The following is a 19,599-nucleotide window of genomic DNA, read 5'->3' as shown; positions in this document are numbered from 1 at the left end:
AGCAACCTTATTAATCTCGACCATACTTCGATAGGATGCATAGATGTTAGGATTAATAATATAATTAAATTAAAAATAACACAAACCTTTTCGATCTTATATTATATAGCAACATATAAATCACGCAATACGTTGAGCAATAAAATTTTCATTCGAAAAATAGTATAATCTCCGTGAAAATAAAAATAAATTCATGATTTGAAAAAATACAATAAGTCAAACATACAAAGGTGTAACGAGTTAATCTTCTCTTTCACGATTCTTTATCTCAAAATCTGAGAATTGTAAGGTTGCGTACAACACTTCCCAGTAAACAATTATCGGTCGAATAATTATGCATAAGTCATAATTGAATTGTACGCAAATGGCATACAATTGAACCAAAGTAATAATATCATACATGCGAATACCGGCATTGCATTGTTGCTTAGGTGTGTAGCGATGTAAAAGAATAGCGTACTATTGTTCCGAAGATTTCTTTGATTACAATCTCATTTGATATTGATGCGGCCATGCTAATCGCTTGAATACGAAATTCTATGCGAGTTTCTAAGTGTTCTAACTGTCTTCCTGCCATTGTAGTATATTGAAAACGGGAGCTCAAATTATTGAAAGTGGGGGGAAAGTGAGAGCTCAAATTATTGAAAGTATAATAAAAATATGAATATTACTGGTTGATTCTTTTTTTTTTTTATATAAATTTTTAGATATAAACGTCACGTGTCTCCGTTGCTATAAAATCGATTTTCGAGAACTTCTATAAAAAATTTCTTTACTAAAAAATATAATAACTAATTACATAAATATATAATTATATAAATATAATAACTAATTGGTTATTCATTTTAAATATATAAATAAGATGCTAAATATTGTTTCCGCTTTTCTTATAATTTTTACATGAAGTTAGTACCGTGTAAAAAAAATTTAATATCTTGTAGTCTATCAATGTACATCAAATTATCATAAATTATTAATTTAAAAAACCATTTAGCATTTATATAACAGTACATACCGTAATGAACAAAAATCCTTATAGCGTTTTCGTGCTATTAGTGAACATAGGTCAAAAGCTTAACCGTTTCAAAGATACATATAAATAATTTGTATGTTAGTATTATAACTGACTTATTATCTTTTCTATGTATTGCATATGACGTGAAAAGAGAGAAATTGAGATAAGTAAAACTGATAGCCTATTTTGAAGAATTACGTGTCCAACGAGGTGATCTCCCATAATGCTCATCCAATTATGACAGTTGATTGATGTCAACTTATCGATTCCCAGTGAAACGTTTCATTATAAAGAGTATGAAAATTGAATTAGAACATTTAGAATGTGGTTTGTAAACACACAGGTAAATCTTCATGTCATATATGATACATAGAAACCAATAAGCCAGTTATGATACTAACACATACAAAATTATTTACATCTTAAAAACGGTTGAGTTTCCGACTCACATTCACTGAGACTTTTTTACTCACAATCAGTATGGTGTAGGTATATTATGTACCTATAATATAAATGCTGAATGTTTTTTTAACATCCTGTATAGTAATTTCTTTATTAATAAAAGGAATTATCAAAATATTACCTTTAAAACAAGATGTATGATGTTATGTTAATTGTAACTTTGTGCAGTTTCAATATAACCATTTAGTTCTTTTCTGCCTTATATGTATTTTCAAATATTCGCTATTTTGTAATATTGAATATTTCTCACGCTACGCAACGCGTTTATTTTTGAAATATTGAAAATAGAAAAATAGACTACGTTCGCGTGCGGAAACATGCATTTTCTTATTACAAGTTCTTAGAGTTTCGAGTGTAAATATTACGAAACAAATTACGTCTTTCACATTCTACATACTCGTATGTCTGTGACGATGACGCCTTCAAAAGCACGATTCTGTTCGTATCATAAGGCAATTATTTAACTTCTATTTTTAAGAATTATTAATATTACTTTTGAAGATTTTTTTTTATATATTTTTAGTACACTTTTTATTATGATAAGACTTTTCTTTAATTGGAAACAATCTTTCGGCTCGAGTTTAATTTACCGAAAGAAAATCCGTAACTATTATTTTTCTGAAAAAGATTCTTGTTTCTTTCTTCTTCTCTATTAAGGTTATTTTTTGATCGATAATTAGGGTAATTCGATGTATAGCATTTTATGAAGCTCTCGATTACTAAATTATTAGCTTCAATAGAATGCAATGCGGTAAGTGTTACTTTCATAAGAATTTTTATCCGATATGGTTAATAAATGTGGCACTAAATCATCACTCGGAAGACTGCGCGTCTTATTAAATGTAGCGAATGCGCGTGATATATGTGTACCGATAGGAAACTCATTTTATTGACTCCTTTAAAACTGTTATGATAAATTTAACCGCGACCATCTGGAAGCCTGTTGCACTTAAGCCGCAGTTGCACTTAAATTTCTTCCGCTTTGCAATATCATTACCTTAAAATTATTCCTGCATTACGTTTTGTCTCCATACGTGGTACATAGTTAATAAACATTAGCTGTTAGTAGCTAATGTTTATTAATAAATTTTATTACAGCATACAGAAAAAACGTTCAATAATTATTATTAGTTAACGTTTCTTATGGTTCTCAAAACATCTCATTCAGATTGCTAAGGATAAATATTCGTGATTAATATTTAGAATCTAATAACATAAGTAACACGAATTTATGTAAAGCAGTTTATTTAAAATTTAAATTAAAATTAATTTTTAGAATATATAAATTCTTATCTTCGTTTTATGCAACTGTTGATTGCGTCATGAGAAATCAGAAATGTATATAATTTAATCTTTTCCTTAAAACATTATATTTATTTTTGCACAATTTTAATCTTATATCCAGTTTTAAACTTATTATATATCCATTAAATTAACAAAATTATTCCGTTCACAAATTTAAATGGATTCAAAAGATCTATTATACATATCTGAAAGAAACGTTGTAAAATAATTTGTTTCAAATTCTTTTTATAAAGTGCAAATTTATTTTAAGTCACAGCGAAAAGACAAAGAAAATAGTATGTGAAAAGTGCATACGTTGTCCGGTTTCAAAGGATTTTAACTGTAATTTAAAATTGTATTCTAGAATAATTTCTTATCTTTATACTTGTGCATATGCTTTGTGCAATATATCGCTTGTGTAAAAACAGATATATTTACTTATTTACATATGCTCGAACTCGATCTTTCGGTACAACGTTATGTCTTCGCGTTTCGAAGAGAGAACACTTGCAAAAAAAGTCCAATCACCTAATTTTATTCTGAAAACGAGCGCTTCTTCCCTTCACTCGATGCCCGACGTGTAGTGGAAACCAGTGGAAACGGCCCCGGAATAGGGGGCCCGGGTAGGATGGCACGGCAAACGGGCGAATGTGGAGTAGAATCGCGGCATTACGTGCCACCAAGTAACGGAGCGCGGACGCGGAATAGAGCGTATCGCGTGTCGTCTCCGTATTTCGCGTCCACGCGGCACCGCGGCACCGCGGCATCGCGGCACCAAGAAGGACTCGGAGGCTCCGAAACGGCGAAGAAAAGCGGCAGTCGCGTGTCGACCAGCAGACAGGTCGGTGGAGATCGAGCGAGCGGATGTCTCTCAACCTTCTGCATCTTCTCACGAACGCAGTTACACCGGTTACACGTTCGTCAATGACTGAAAAAATCCACGGAGACGGTCGCCGCATACACGTTTCGGCATCCGAAACCTACATGAATCTCCGATCCGGTTCCGCCATCGATTCGAACGAAATTACATTAGTCACGATGTCGTAAATAAGTTACTCACGATCAATGGCGTGCGCTGAACAACACCGATCGACTCGCCGAGGATGTTGACCTGGTAGCGGGTGTTGATCGACAGGAAAATCGCTCGCTCGCGAGAATCCAACGGCTGACGTTTGCAGCTGACGGCGAGCATTCGACCTCGACAAACGTTTTTTTTTCGATTGTTGCTGCCGTTGTTGTCGTCATTGTCATTCAGTAGTGATTCAGTGAATGGACTTTATGAGTGACCATTGTCAAAGCTCGGCAGCATCCGCCGAACGACACAAATGTCCGATGATGACAAATCGTTCTCCAATGGATCGCACGTGACCACCGCAATCTCCTAGGATATCGTTTGATTGCCGCCAAGAAGAATTTGTAGAAAAGACCGGATTTCGAAAGGAGTGGCAGGATGCCGAAGGAGAACATGTGGCGGCAAAGGAGAGTGCCCGTTCCCAAGAGGTAAGGAGGCTATCTCGGGATGTCGGACGCGATTAAAGGCGCCTAATTATACGCGCGTACGATTAACATCTACGATGTCATCGATATTTATCTGCGCATAGACCATGAGAGTGCACGAAGGGATACCATATCTTGCAGGCGCCGGTGTATATCCTCTATAACGAGCCGAGGTATTTAACCGTTAAGTACACTGTGGTGACTCAATTTAGCCAACGATCATCTACCTTCTCGATCGCTGAACGAGGCTTTTCCGTGTGTGATTTTATTTTATTTTATTTTTTATAAAACTCAATTTAAAAAATGTGCAGGTACTGCACATGTAAAAATATTCAAAATAGATAACACAGAACGTAAAGAATATAAGTATATTATCTCTTTCTATATTTTCTAATTCATTAAGAAAAACATAAGTTTTTAACAACTTGTAATTATTTTTTGTGGAAAATATTATAATACATTTCAAAATTACATATTTGACGAGGGAGAAAGAGAGAAGAGAAAAAGGAAAGTTTAAAGAAATATTATAGTTTATTTTTAAAATCGTTTTACACAATCTTTCTCTCAAAAGGTGGAACATTAATATCGTTAACGAATAAAATAGAGAAGAAAATAAGAATATAAAATAGGATATAAATTTCAGACAGTAGCTAGGTTGTGTAATACTAATTTCTTTCAGAAAATAACATGTAAATTCCGAATATGCAATGATCATATAATTTATGCATCGCTGAATTGCATAATCTAAAATTTAAAAGATACAAGAATAATGGATATAGATAAGTTAGAAAGTGAACGTGATTAATTTGATATAAATCGCATTTAAGTATAATAAAAACGTCACATTAATTGTATTCTTCTTTAAGTATGAAATATATAATTACATTATTAGTATTAGATTATTCACTTAATTTAAATGCGTTACCTTTAATTACATTAGTGCAACGCGATTTTATTCACTACCGTAATTTTAACGTAAGTTTATAATTGATGCTATTGCCTTTAGATATTATACGAGGCGTAAATTTTCAGACATTTTCTTAAAATTATGAATCTTATACATATAAAATGATTTGAAATACATTTCTCTTAGAAAAATATAAAAAAATGTTATTTTTAGAAAAAATGTAGGGTAGAGCGGGGCTAGTTGTGACACTTTTTCTTTAAATTATTATAAATCTTCATACAATTATGATAGATTAATGGTAAATGCTTTAAAATGTTGCATGTTCATCTGGCTCAATAATTAAATACTTATAAATCCTTAATAAATCTCGTAAATAAGAAAAAAATTACGTTAATTACAAGAATGCAAAGTGGACCAATATGCCCCATCTATGGGGCATATTGAGCATCCTCGAAGGATAAGTTGAGCCATGAAGGTAACCGTTTAATGAGGTTATGTATCATTAAAAACATGAAAGGATTATGTGTATATTAATCAAATGTTTATTATTTGCATCTTAAATATAATAATTTGTAATATTCTTTCTTTTTAAATGCTTTAATTAACAAAATTAGAAAAACTAAAATCTTTACTCTTTATAATTATAATTAAATGTAAAATATATGTTTAATCGTTGACATAGAATAAAAAGCATTGATAAAGACAGATTTCATTTAAGCAGCTGAGTTTATAAGGTTAGTTATGAGGTACTGGCCCAACAAGCCTCATATCGGTGTTGACTGAAATACTTTTTTATAACTGAAAAACCGTAAATAAAATAGCAACTTAAACATTAAAGTTAAAAAATACGATAATAACTTATATCTAAAAAATACATTTGATTATTATCAATCGCTCTAATTACCACGTAGACCAAAAAGAATACTCACCTAATAATTTTACTTTTGATATACAAAAACGAAAATGCGCACGTATTTGGTTGCCGGACACAGATTATTGTATTAAGATGCAGTAATCTCTGTCTTTGTGCTACATTACGCAAGCATAGACGTCTCTATATATATTTTGGTTATTTAGATATTTGCATTTGACCAACTTGCCCCTATGTTCAAATAGCCCCGCTCTACCCTACTTTGTATTGTATCGAAAAATCAGTAACTTTCTGGCTCTACTACCATTGCAGTAATGGACTATTCTAAATAACTCACACTATACATGACATAGAAAATTTGAGAAAGTGAATGACAGCAAAAAATATCTTATTTCAGTATTCAGATGTTCTTTTATCAGTCATATGTAAACGTAAGTTTGCGACACGAGATACGATGGACGAAACATAATGACATGAGTGACTTTACGTAAGATTTCCTATACCTATTTCGTCTCATGAATATCTTCGTCATTACTTTTGAAATAAATGTAGGTATATAAAGTTAACGGCAAGAAAGGCATACCGGCAAACATCGCATTTAGACATCGCGTCGGGATCAGGGTCGAACTAACGAGTTAAAGATCTCGCGATCAAGAGACTCTTGCGATGAGCTAGGCATGTGACAAATCGATTCATCATGACAAAATAATGTGAACCGCGCGCGAAAATCGTGAGCGGTCGATTCTCGGGTGCTCCATGTCGTATGCAAATGTATGGTTTATCAGTCTGCGATTTCTTCCTGCGATTGACCTCCTCAAGCCTCAAGCGCGCGTAAAGTCATAAACGAACGTTGGTGGTCTACATTGTAGAATGGGGTAAATAGGACTCCTTCCTACAGATAGATTTAAAGATGATACTTTACACTCTCTACTTTCAATATTATATCAAGTTTTGTAATTATTCAATATTATATAAACATTTTGTAATTAAGAATTGTATAAATTAAATGTCTGTCAGATTTTTAATTAGATATATTAAATACCACAAATTAGAAATGAACACATAGAAAACAAGCACATAGTTTGAGATTAATTGAGAAACAAAATCTCATTATCTATTTATAGAATATTATAAATAATTTATAACATACATTTATTAGGCTTAGATAACTGTTTATCACAGACTACATATATAATTAATGTACCTCTGTGAAGCTGGCCCCTCATTTTCAAAATTTTCAAAAAATAAGCGGAGTTCTGGTTGCCCCCGAAGAGTTCTAGAGTTCTCTATCAATTTTAGAAAGAGTTCCGTCGATTAAAGCGGTGAAAACACCATTTGAAGTTTCAGGAGGGCCAAGTTCACGATTCCGAAACTTTGATGGACTATAACTTCTTTACCGTTCATTTTAGCACTTTATCCATATAGGACAATCGATAGAACTCTTTGGGGGGCTATCAGAACTCATAACAGAATGACCGAAATCTGAAAAAAAATTTTTTTTTGAAAAAATTTTTTCGGAAATATCTGGTTTTTTTTTAGAGTTCTGGTTGCCTCCCAAAGAGTTCTATCGATTGTCTTATATGGATCAAAGTGCTAAAATAAACGGTAAAGAAGTTACAGCCCTTCGGAATCGTAAACTTGGTCCCTCCGAAACTTCAAATGATATTTTCACCGCTTTAATCGACGGAACTCTTTCGAAAATTGATAGGGAACTCTGGAACTTTTCGGGTGGCAACCAGAACTTTGCTCATTTTTTCATAATTTTGAAAATGAGGGGCCAGCTTCATAGAGGTAATTGGTGTTGATTTGTTGACTTTTTAGCAAAATATCCATATGCGTTATTTTAAAAAAAGAAATTTGCCAAAGAAATATATATTCGACTTTAATAAACGTTAGATAATTCCTTATCTTCTAATTTCAAATAAATTTTGATTTAGAGCGTCATTGATGAAACGTAATCTTTTTTTAATGATGAAAGAAGTTGTTCATGAATTATAAATTTTGCAACTTACACTAGGAATTATGCAACGCGATAAACATCGTCGTTCCGCATCTTTCATTTATCTCGTGTTAATACAGTTGATAATTACGAATTCTGCTACGTGAGTGATGAACCATCGTGACGTTTGCAAGAATGCAGGTCCATTTGTCTCGTTTCTGCGGCTCGTCTCGCGTGATGAATTTTGCTGCCCGTGCGAGAAAACCGCGCGTATTCGCGATAATGAATCTCCACCATCTATAAATAAAAGTTATGAGGTCCGTTGCGTAAATGAGGCAAGCAACTGCAGGCATCGAAGAGCGAGATGAGCGAGATTGCGAGGAGGTGTCACTGCCATAAAGTAGAGTTAGTAGAGTAAGGGTTCCTGGATGGTCTCACGTATCAGAACTATCATTATCGGCCACTTCGCTCGCCACGCGGAATCCCATCTGCTCGCAGCTCGCACTTCCGACTTCTCCATGACGATATCAAGTGTTCGCCGCGAATGTACTTGAGCGGATACAACGCAATTAAGAGTGACTACGATAATGCGCGTTGAGTGGCTATATAGAAAATTGCTCAGCATTCGAGAGTATTTCCATTATAGAGAAACAACCTCCCCCATATCAACAGATAGATAGCCAGCTGTACGTCAAGCATAAAATCTGATTTAATAAAGTATGCATAATGTCAGAGGGCATGTCTGCTTAAGTGTGTAAAAAGTCGCAAATTAACATGGGTCGGACGTGCACACGCAGGTAATTTCTTACCTGCAGTTAACTTTGAATATGTAAGTACGTATGTGCAGATGCGTTTTTCACCGCATCGAGAAGAGAATCTGTATTTGAAAGATGTAATAGTTGATCGGGACATCCGGCACATATTTACCAACAAAAGCACCGAAGAACTCGTTCAACTGGATTGAGATGATGTGCTCCGTAAATAAAAAATATAATTGAAGACGCAGATGTTAATGAAACAATTCCGTGCATACAGTTTAACTGTTTCTGCGACGTTAAATATTGTATAACAATCAAAAGAGAAATAGTGACGAAATTTTATATCTATATGAAATAATCTATTAGAGATTGAATGAACGTACTGAGAATTTATGAAGTACATTTCGCGGAACTTTATTGGAATACGGCTTCGGCTGTAGCGACGGCAATAATTTATCATATACGCGTGCTCGTTAAAGTCAATTGTGGTCGTTGTATTGCAACGAGCAGCATTGTCGGAAGGTGCATCGACCGCGATCAAAAGTTGCATTGCAATTTCAGTACGAATCTCTGCGCCGCGCTGCCTCGCGGCTTTGTTGCGTCTGCCAACGTTACCACGATCCATTACGAAAGATTAAAACAAAACGCAGGATCATCTCTCTCCCATAATAAATAAATATTTTCTATAGTATATCAGAATGTAAGATCAATTCTGAGAAAAACACATTTAAGAAATTTAATGAAATTAACAGTACGATCAAAAGAAATGTACACGAGTCTGAATGCCTTGAGTGCTTCAGACACGTTTTATTTCCTCTTTCCGGTTTCTCATGGATGCTAAAATAAATCATTTGAAGAAGCAACAATCATTTCCCACAATTATATTTATAATAATCTAATGCAAAATAGTGTAATAAAATTCTAATATAAACGGTACATCTAACAATAAGGAAAAATTGTTTTTTTTATTACTAGAACACATTTCCCTATCGAGATTAGAAGATTACAGTAGCGCGCGCGCATACGCGCACGCACACACGCACACACACAAGCACACGCACAGTTTATCGCCTGCTTATCACCTCGTTTATTACTTTCCTCGACAACATGTATATTTACATAAAATATTTAAAAGACGTCTTATGTAACATATATGTAATCTAGGATATGATCTGCAATTTTAAAATTAAACCGCAATTATAGTATCAAACGATCTGACCCGTAAACCTCTTTAACCAACGCGCAACGGCACGTAGGTACTCGCGCATTGGAATAGAAATTCCTAACGCTTGAACATTCTTGCCATCGGTTCTCGCTGGCACATTTCGCGAATCGAATACCTACACGCGATGTTCTCACCGTGCAGGACAATTGGATTTCCGATACGCGTTCGCTATTATGTACACAAGGTGTATGTACACGGTGCCCCTTTATGTACCCCGTTACGGTATATATAAACGCGTTCCTAAGAGCTTACGGTTCCCTTCTCTCCGTGTGTCGTTGACACTGCGTCCACCAGAACGATACCGTTCGTTTCTCGCTTTTCCCTCGAGTAGATCTGCTTACGTTTCGCCGATAAGCCCGGAAGAGCTTCGATGGAATACTGGAGAACGTCCTTGTATATCCTCGAGGAAACTAGCGGCATCAGCGCGACGGATTATGGCGAAAGATAGTGATTTGCGTATACATACAAATTGCTGGAATCAAATTATAGATAATTTGAGAAATTATAGATATTCTCGTAACTCACACGTGAAAAAATTTAATAATCGTATATGAATAATATCCCATTTTATTTTTCAAGAGACGTACTTTATAGATCGTTACAGAAACTTAATTCAAATTGGTTGAAATTCCGGAATGTTTTAATTCAAAATTTTATACGCATGATTTTAAAAATATGAGTAATGAAAAGCATAATATTATTCTTGTTTTTTGTGTAATATTATAACATTAGCATGTTGTATGTTTAATGTCAATGCTTGATTTAAAAAAATAATGATTGATTCTATACATATGAAATGCTTAAGATTTTTATGAAATAAAAAACCTATATATATTTTAACTTCTTCCGTCTTTTTCTGTAAAAATATTTCAATCTTGTCAAATCGCAGAAACACTAACTGCTATTGCATTTTAATGCAGCGGACGAAAAATCTCTGCATCGCATTTATTTCGGAAGGATTTCAAGACTTTTCCCACGAAATACTCAGCATCTCGCACGGTTAATGTCTAGGATTTCCTAATGAGGCGTTAGTAGACCGTAAAGCTATAAATTCTTCTTGTGCTTAATGAAAATATCGTTTAAATCTCGAAAACTGGTATCCAAAGTATGTATATATTGGAGGTATATAATATCGTATAAGCAAAAAAGAATCAAATAAGTTTTGCAAATTTTTAAATCTGATTTGACCACAACTATATGGCTGACATACATATATTATGTATACCTATATTATTTAGGATGAGTGTGGATATATTTATAGGTTTCAGTTAAGCATTTAAGTCAAATATCGGTAAGCATTTGCAAATCTTATTTGACTTTTAACTGTAATGAAGTGTTTGTACGACATGAAAAAATCGCACAAGAATAGAAAACAAAGCAAGACATAATGACAGCGTAATTAAATCATGTATAATATCTCTATCCAAGAATTTTAAAAAGATATTGACGAATGTCATGACATGAATAATACGAAATCATCAAGATGCATAATTATATATTATAATTATCCATAGAGCACCGATTGTTATGGAAAATTTTCAGAAATGTTTCAACCTTTCACATCTTATGTGCAACAATTCTGAAAGTATTCTGCAATATGTCATATGAAATGTTTTAACAGAAATGTTTCTAAAATCTATCATATAATAAATTGAAAAACATATCTAAACAGAACAAAAAATCATGATGTTAAAATGGCTCTAAAATGTTTACTAAAAGTCATTTTTTGATCAATTAAGATTCAGTTTAATGTCATTTTGATGTTATCGTGAGTCGTTCTACTTTAATTGCGAAAAACTTTTGTATATGAATGACTTGTTCTGTTTTAATTTTGAAAAACTTTGTATATGAATAATGATATTGTGTGGAAACTGCAGGTATAAGTGACTTTCTATTTTTCTAATAGTAATTATGTATATGTACTTATGCATATAATGTGATTAATTAATCAAAATCGTTGGCAATATCATTACCATTTTTGAGAAATATTTTAAGTTTATTTCAAAAAGTTTGTAATCTGTAAACACAGATTACAAAACTCTTAATAAATTTTAAGTATTTCAGAAATGATATTTAAATATATGTTTAATTGATATACTTAAATAATATTTAAATTTATTATCGATATAATAAATTTAAATATTATTTAAGTATCAATCAAGTATATATTTAAATATCATTTTTAAAGTACTAAAAATAGCTGCAAACTTTTTGGTAATATTTCAAAAAGATTGCAGATACTTTCTGTAACATTTCATCAATCATTCAACAAGGTTTTATGTGCAAGAATCGCGGACATTTTGCTATTCCAGAGCTGTCTCAGAAATGTTACAGATATATTTCGCAATTTTTATGAAATGTTTCACTTTTCAGTTGAAATATTTCTGAAAACTTTCGGTGCTGCATGGATAAATATAAATTTGTGTAATTTTTTTCTTGTCTTTTTATACATAAGAAGTTTTTATACATAATAGTAATCTTTCTCTAGAAACTAGATTATAGTTATTCTAGTATCAACTTTCTTAAATTTAGAAATTACAAATATTTATATTTTCTGAATTATTTGATTTCCATGCGCTAATAACAAAATTATGCGACTGTTCAATTCATGGCAGTGCAATTACCTTCCAAGTTGCGATTATTCATGAAATTAAATTATAATAAAATATAGAAGTAGAATGCGTTAACATTAAAAATGTTAGTTAATGTAACTTCAAATGTAACCAATGTGCAATTCCGTCTACTATTTCACACAAAGTATACAAAATTGATATGAAAATAATGATAATGAAGGTTCATTTCACTATCTCTGTCTCTCTCTCTTGTGTTTATAATCTTGACTTAATAATTTTAACATTTTAATTTTTGTATATTTACAAATATGTATATTTATACATATTATATAATTAAGGTAATAAAAATCTTTCTAGAAATACTCAATTCCCCATGCAACGACATAGATGTATCCAAAATAAGAATTAGAATTGTATGCACGTGCAGCTGTAACCGCGGTGTAGATAATTACAGCGCAACTGTATCAAATTACAGAATAGGTGACGTATTTGAAGTCAAAGCTGTATGTAGGACGATTACATGGAATTCTTAAGTTGCATGAGATCAGGTATTAGACTTGGATCAGAGATTATATAGCGATACGTTCATGGATAACAGGAAAAAAATATTGAGGCATTTAGAACGAATTTCATTTCGACATGGCTCTTTAATCGTAACTCCCGATGTGATTCTTCCAGGTTGATCGCTGACGAACGACACGAGTTCGTCAAATCAATTATTTCTCTTCATACATGCTTTCTTTGTTAGATCGAGGATTACCGGTGAGCTCGATAATAAAAGCGTCTCGCGATTTACTATGCATTACATCGCGCAATCTTGGTACTCATAATCGTGGAAGGAATCGATTACAATGGTCTCGCGTGCGCCGCCTGTGTAGCGTTAATGCAACCTTTATTGCATTATTTATGATATACCGTACGAATAACGACTGCTATCACGGGGTGATTCGCGATGCCGTTGCTATTGCCCGTGTGTATTACACAGCTCGTTAAACGGAAGGGCAACAACTTACTGAAAAAGGCCTTAAGCTAATAACGTGTTACAGTATTTTCTTTCACGGCCTTTTACGTTTTGCAATTAATTAGTAACGTTTATATATCACAAAATCCAAAGATCTTACAAGACACATCACATTTCTCGAAAATTAATATTCTTAAAAGATAGGTCTTGTTTTTCGAACAAATCTGCCAGGTTTATGAAAGGTAAGAATTTTTTTTGTCCATGACTTTTCCGTATGTATGTGTAGTTTAACGTATCATCACTTTTCAATTTAATCATATTTATGCGAATGTAAGTAGTGCATATTTATACACAAACGATGCACCTGTTGCGTCGATTCCCGCGAAATTGAAGCGACCGTCAAGCTTCACGGTCGACGAGTATTCTCCAAGAACCAGGTCATACAGAGAAACATCATCTCCCAGACGGGACGACCAATTACGAGATAGATGGCTTCGCCGTGCCCTGATTCCCTCACTACCAACCTAGATGACGATCGGTTTGTAATATTTAACTTGCGAAAGGGCTTCTCTCGGCGTTGCAATATCGCTCCATTATCGTTACAAAATAAATTCTTTATTGTTTACAAATCGAACAGATATTACCATTTGTTGCATAAAAAAAGAAAAATAATATTTTGCAAGTTGAGAAAAATTGAATGATGCTAAACAAATGAATAATAACATAATTAGTATAGTATAATTGAATATATACTCGTATAAATTATAATGTAATATTATATTAATTAATTTATAATTTTTTTGCTTACAGGACGATCGAGCTGATCGCTGTAGTAGCGATATCTAGTACACTTTTTCTCTTTCTACACACGAGAGATCTACATTCACGTTTGAAAAAAATGGAAGTACGTCTTCAACCGGGGGAGGATGATGTGCTCTCGGCGAATCAGCTCTCATCAGGTAACATATGTTATATGATAAAATTGAGACAAACGCATGATGTCGAATATTAAAATATCTCTCTATCTCTTTGTATATAGGAATAAGAAATGGAATGATATGCTTACGAAAACGAAACATAAAATAAGTATAAAAACAATTAAAAAGATATAATATATTTAAAAAATAAAAATTGGATTATATATGTATGTGGAGCATATCTCAGTGCATATTCTAAAAAATACCATAATGAATTATCCTATTCGAGCAATAAAAATAAACAAATTACATATAAATAAATAAATAATCATAAAAAGTAACGTTGCAAGAAGTTCACTTCATCTTTTTTTAATGTGATGACAAGATATTCAAGACCGTTAGAAATGTTAATTGGAAGGAACTGATTATCTATTTAATTACACAAATGTGTAATAATGGGCGCTAGTTTCTCGTCGCCTGAAAATGAACCACATTGGAATTACATCCATGTTGGCCGACGTGCCATAATGGACACGTTTATACATGCGCTTTTACGTGCTCGTACGTACTCCCCGAGGGTGCTGTTGACTTCCCGGTTGAGGAAGGTCAAGGTGTGAGAGAGTGAACGTGCATAGGATTCAACGAGAGTTAAAGATGCTTATATGCATCTCACTCACAGAACGCACGTCTCTTCATCATTAGTATAATACCTGGGCATTTCTCATAATTTTACATTTTTTAAGGATCGTATTTGAGTCAATAAAAAGTATTATTTGTCGACTAAAATTTTGTTAAATTCTTTATTTTCAATAGTCTCACTAACCGTTTGTGTATTATTATATTTTTCAAAACAAAAAGGTTTTATCGTTATTATTTGGGCAAGAAAATTTAAATATAAAATTAAATTTAAGTAGATATAAATTAAAATTTATACTTAAATTTTTTTTTTAATTTTAAAAAGTCGACGACATATTCGTCAAGGAAATTATTAATGATCTCTATCCTTTCAAATGCATTACATGTGTGTGCGTAGACGTCAAAAGAGTGAGATCTCTATATCGCTTCAATACCATACCACATTCATTTCGCGGGATTCGTAACGGTAGCAAGAAACTTGATTTGCTCGCAATCGCAGACTAATTATTCGTGCACCTTCTATCGTTCGCTTTATACGTGATAATCCACGTCTTTGCCGCGCCGTATTATTTATTACGCGCGCGTTACGGCTTACAATTATGTCCGGCGCCGCTTTATTATTTAAAGCGATGCAGGCACGCTGTCTCGAAGCAAACGCGGATTCGTTCACGAGATTGCGAATTATTCCTGGTATTCGACTTTTTGTAAATTTGACAATTATGTATACACTAATACTTTGCGAGAAGAATTATACGATTGTATACACTTGTTTGCTTTCATCCCAAATTTGTCAAATTTACAATTAGCAATAATTTTTTATTTATGTTTAACTTACATATATTTAATCTTTAATTAATTTAAAGAAGCGCAAAAGAAATGTTTCTAAAATTTGAAAACTTCCTGTAGAGACAATACTTTAATTTCAACAAAAACGTTATGCACATGAAAAACAGTTTATGGTATATCGCATAAAATTATCAACAGAATACTTGTGAATATTCCTGCAATGCCGTGCGAAACGGCCTTTACTTTCAATGGTATCCCTGCACGTAAGTTAAAAATGTTATTCATAGCCTACATGGCAATCTTCACAGAAATTCGTCTTTCCTCAGAACACAATGATTAACAATGTATTATGAACTCAGCTCACAATTATTATAATAACTACTTGCATTACTTTCTATTAGAAATTTCACAATTGCAAGAGTAAACATCAGCCTCTCGTTTTTGTTAAGCGAAAGTTAGAATGTTTGAACAAATCACACACATTTTTGTGTTGCAATCGAAAGGAACAATTTTTTATTCCTGTAACGAAAAGATTTCAATAAAAAGATTATTCGTGAGCAAGACGCGAAACTTCAATGTGCTAACCATATCTGGATGTACTCGTTAAATCCATCACAGGAATTAACAAATATATATTTGTTGTAACATAGGTATATTTAGGTTTAAACCAGCAGGAACTAATTATCTATATTTAATTACACACATTGTTGTAGAGAAAAACAAATCGAAATCATTTTGCTCTAAAATATAAAAATACTATCAAGCCAATTATGATCATCGTATATCGGCACTGATCACTTCACAGGTTGCACGTGAAGCGCGTGAAATCTGTGCGATAGTCTTAAAAGCCGTTCACCAGCCGAGAGGAAGAAGCAACCGGGTACATTTTGGGGGGGGGGGGGGGGGGAGCGGAATTGACCGAGCAGTTGAGAGTAGCCACTTCAAAGGGAGGTGAAAGGAAAAACATCGGTGAACGTGAGCGAAAATAAATCAGACGCGTAGTAATGCCCGCGCGCGTTAAAAGGAGAAATGGATTAATCGCTCGCGGCGATATAAATGGCAATGTGAATGGAAATGAAAGTTCAATAATTCATATATATACACTAGATCGTGAAGAATTATTTCTACTGCTATCGAGAAAGACTCAGAGTTGAGGATGGAAGGAGTGAAAAGACGATAAAAAGATGATCGAAGCCCAAAAAGCAATCGTCTACATTTCGAGAAAAGTTATTATTATCGGTGAGATGTGCCCCATCCATAAAAAATAGCGCTTTTGCTAATAGCGACAGTTATTTATAATGAAAAATTTTCTTATTTCAATCAATAAAAACACACAGAAAGAATGCAATTCAATGGAAGGACATCAGCTTATAAAATCTCGATATCATCAGACGAGTCGTAAACTAGTACCAACCTGATATGATAAAATAATAAAATAGAGGTTTGTTACCTCTCGAGAATGAAATGTGTGGATTAACGAGGTGCCTTCCACTTCTTCGTAAGGATGTATTCGCACCTTCGTGGTGCACCCTAACTCGATGTTATCGCAACTCGCAACAGCTCGTAATACGTTCGCAAGGAACGTGCAATGTCCGGCCCCTTCGCGCACAAGATCGAGATCGAGAATGATCTATGGAGTACCGTCGTTCGCGGAAACGATCGCGTGTGTGTGATTCAATAAAAATTCAAAACTACGCGATCGTGAATAATCTTTATATGAATATGGCTCGTTTTCTTCTTACATATTTTTTTATTATCTTTTATACAAAAAGTAAATATTTAAAATATCAAAATCTAAAAAATTGATTTTTCTTTAAAGAGAGAAACACTATGTCAAAAACACACGTTACACACTTCTTTTTATCACTAAGCTATTGTTAAAATCTTTTTCAATATCCTAATTAATATAATATTTAATGGTCTATGTGATTTGTATTGTATACAAATTGAACTACTAATTTTAATAAAGTGCATAATTAATTTGTGTAAAATTCTAACGAAATAAAATTCTCTTTAAACTATTGAGTATCGAGGTAATCGTATGTTGTTTTTTTCCGTTCTAATCGTTCTGAAACAGGATTTTGCAGGTCTCATAGCCTACTTCCTTGTTCGTGTTCACACCTAACTTAATGATCCAACGATTTAGCGCGGAATAAGCCTATAACAAGGAATTCACATTGTAAACGTAATACGGTCAACGATTTACATCGACCTCGTTGGTTAATGTTTACTCTAACTGATAGTAGCCAGCCAGACATAAAATGACAATGCACGTGGGTGAAAGTAAAGTACTTTTTATAGGTACATACTATATAAAGTGCATATGCCTGCTGAAAGCAGAGTAGCTCGCAGCTTCTTCAAAGACTACATAGTGAAAGTACCGTTTTATTGATAAGCAAAAGTAGTATGTCAAAATTAACTAATTCTAATGTCCAGGTGACAATAAAGTAACTCATTCAAGAAATATGTTATTCTCTCGTGTATCTATCCAAGAGTATGTCATTCTCTTGTATATCTATCAGTTAAGCAAATAATCAATCAAATATTAATCATTTATGAGTAATAAAAAAAATTGATAAAATTGTTTTGTTATTATATATACATACAAATATATATATATATATATATGTATGAATATACATATATGTCAAGTAACTCTGATAAAAAATATTTTTTATTATTATTATATTTTTCACTAATTCTAATAAAATTTAAGTTTAGAGAGAAAGAAGAGTAGCAAATAATCTTAAAAATCAATCTCAGTAAGAGTTCTCTTAAGAATAATTTTCTATGAAGAGAAAAATGATATATACGAGCATACTTTTTTTACTTTACGATGCAACCATCTACATTTAAAAAAATAGAACAAAATTGCCAAGAGGAAGTGCCATATAAAGTTACAGAAAATTAAACGCAAATTCAAGAATAACGCTCACCTTTGTTCGTCATGTACTTTCTTTCTAACTGTTGTCATGCAACGCTATTGTTCCGGTCATAATCGGTTGGCTGCTTTAAAACAGAATAGGAAGTGATCCTTATTGTTGCATTTACAATATAATGCATATACGATACGTCAAGTTGTCCGCCTAAAGAGTACGATTAGTTCAGTATATACTATTTAGATCAATCATCGCCCACGATCATTCAAATGAGAATATATTACAATGGTTATAATACCTTTGACTCTTCAGATGAATATATCACAGTGAAAATGATAATAACACACGAAACATTACTGAAGCATGTATACAAGTCAAAATGGCGCTAATCTTATTCTAAAAAAATTAATTTTAAAAAATCCATAAAATAAAATCCTTTGTTTGAAATCAATTTTTAGAAATCTTTATGTAGTATTATTTTTAATAAATAATAATTATTTTGTTGATGCGAAACGTTTCAAAATACTTGTGTTTTTGTAATTTCTATATTATTATATGTATAATATAATAATTTTCTTTTTTTTTATGTATTGTTAATGTTAAATATGTTAGCACATTTACGCTGCACTATCACGCAAAAAAATATTTTGCTACTCCAGCTAGAATTATAACGTTTTTTTTGTATCTGATAGAAAATTATGTATCATATGCATGGAATTTATAGCACAAATCTAAATTCTATCTCTATCATCTATATGATTAGATGCAATACATATCCAATATCGCAGTATTTCCTAGAAATTTATCTATTTTAGCCATTTTTTGTACTTACAATTAGATAATTTTCGCTATAACTGCAAGATCACTTTTTTGAGTAACGAATTCGATT

General features: G+C 32.7%; 1 protein-coding gene across 2 annotated transcripts in view; it reads left to right on the top strand.

The window, feature by feature from the left end:
* The first annotated feature begins 3,837 nt into the window (after window positions 1–3,837).
* Window positions 3,838–19,599, top strand: part of pip (heparan sulfate 2-O-sulfotransferase pipe) — a 30,298-nt gene continuing 14,536 nt past the window's right edge. Inside the window, exons 1-2 of one of the 2 annotated variants that reach the window (XM_018449747.1) lie at window positions 3,838–4,261; window positions 14,303–14,451. In XM_018449747.1, the coding sequence (XP_018305249.1) occupies window positions 4,212–4,261; window positions 14,303–14,451 (199 nt within the window). In that variant the 5' untranslated portion in view covers window positions 3,838–4,211. Of the gene's footprint in view, window positions 4,262–6,882; window positions 6,912–14,302; window positions 14,452–19,599 lie in introns of those variants that run through there. The other variant, XM_018449748.1, reaches the window with a different exon arrangement.

The sequence above is a fragment of the Mycetomoellerius zeteki genome, unplaced genomic scaffold (assembly GCF_001594055.1).
Source record: "Mycetomoellerius zeteki isolate Tzet28-1 unplaced genomic scaffold, Tzet1.0 scaffold25, whole genome shotgun sequence".
NCBI lineage: Eukaryota > Metazoa > Arthropoda > Insecta > Hymenoptera > Formicidae > Mycetomoellerius > Mycetomoellerius zeteki.
Note: the sequence above shows the minus strand (reverse complement) of the source record. Positions and strands in the feature narration are given on the sequence as shown.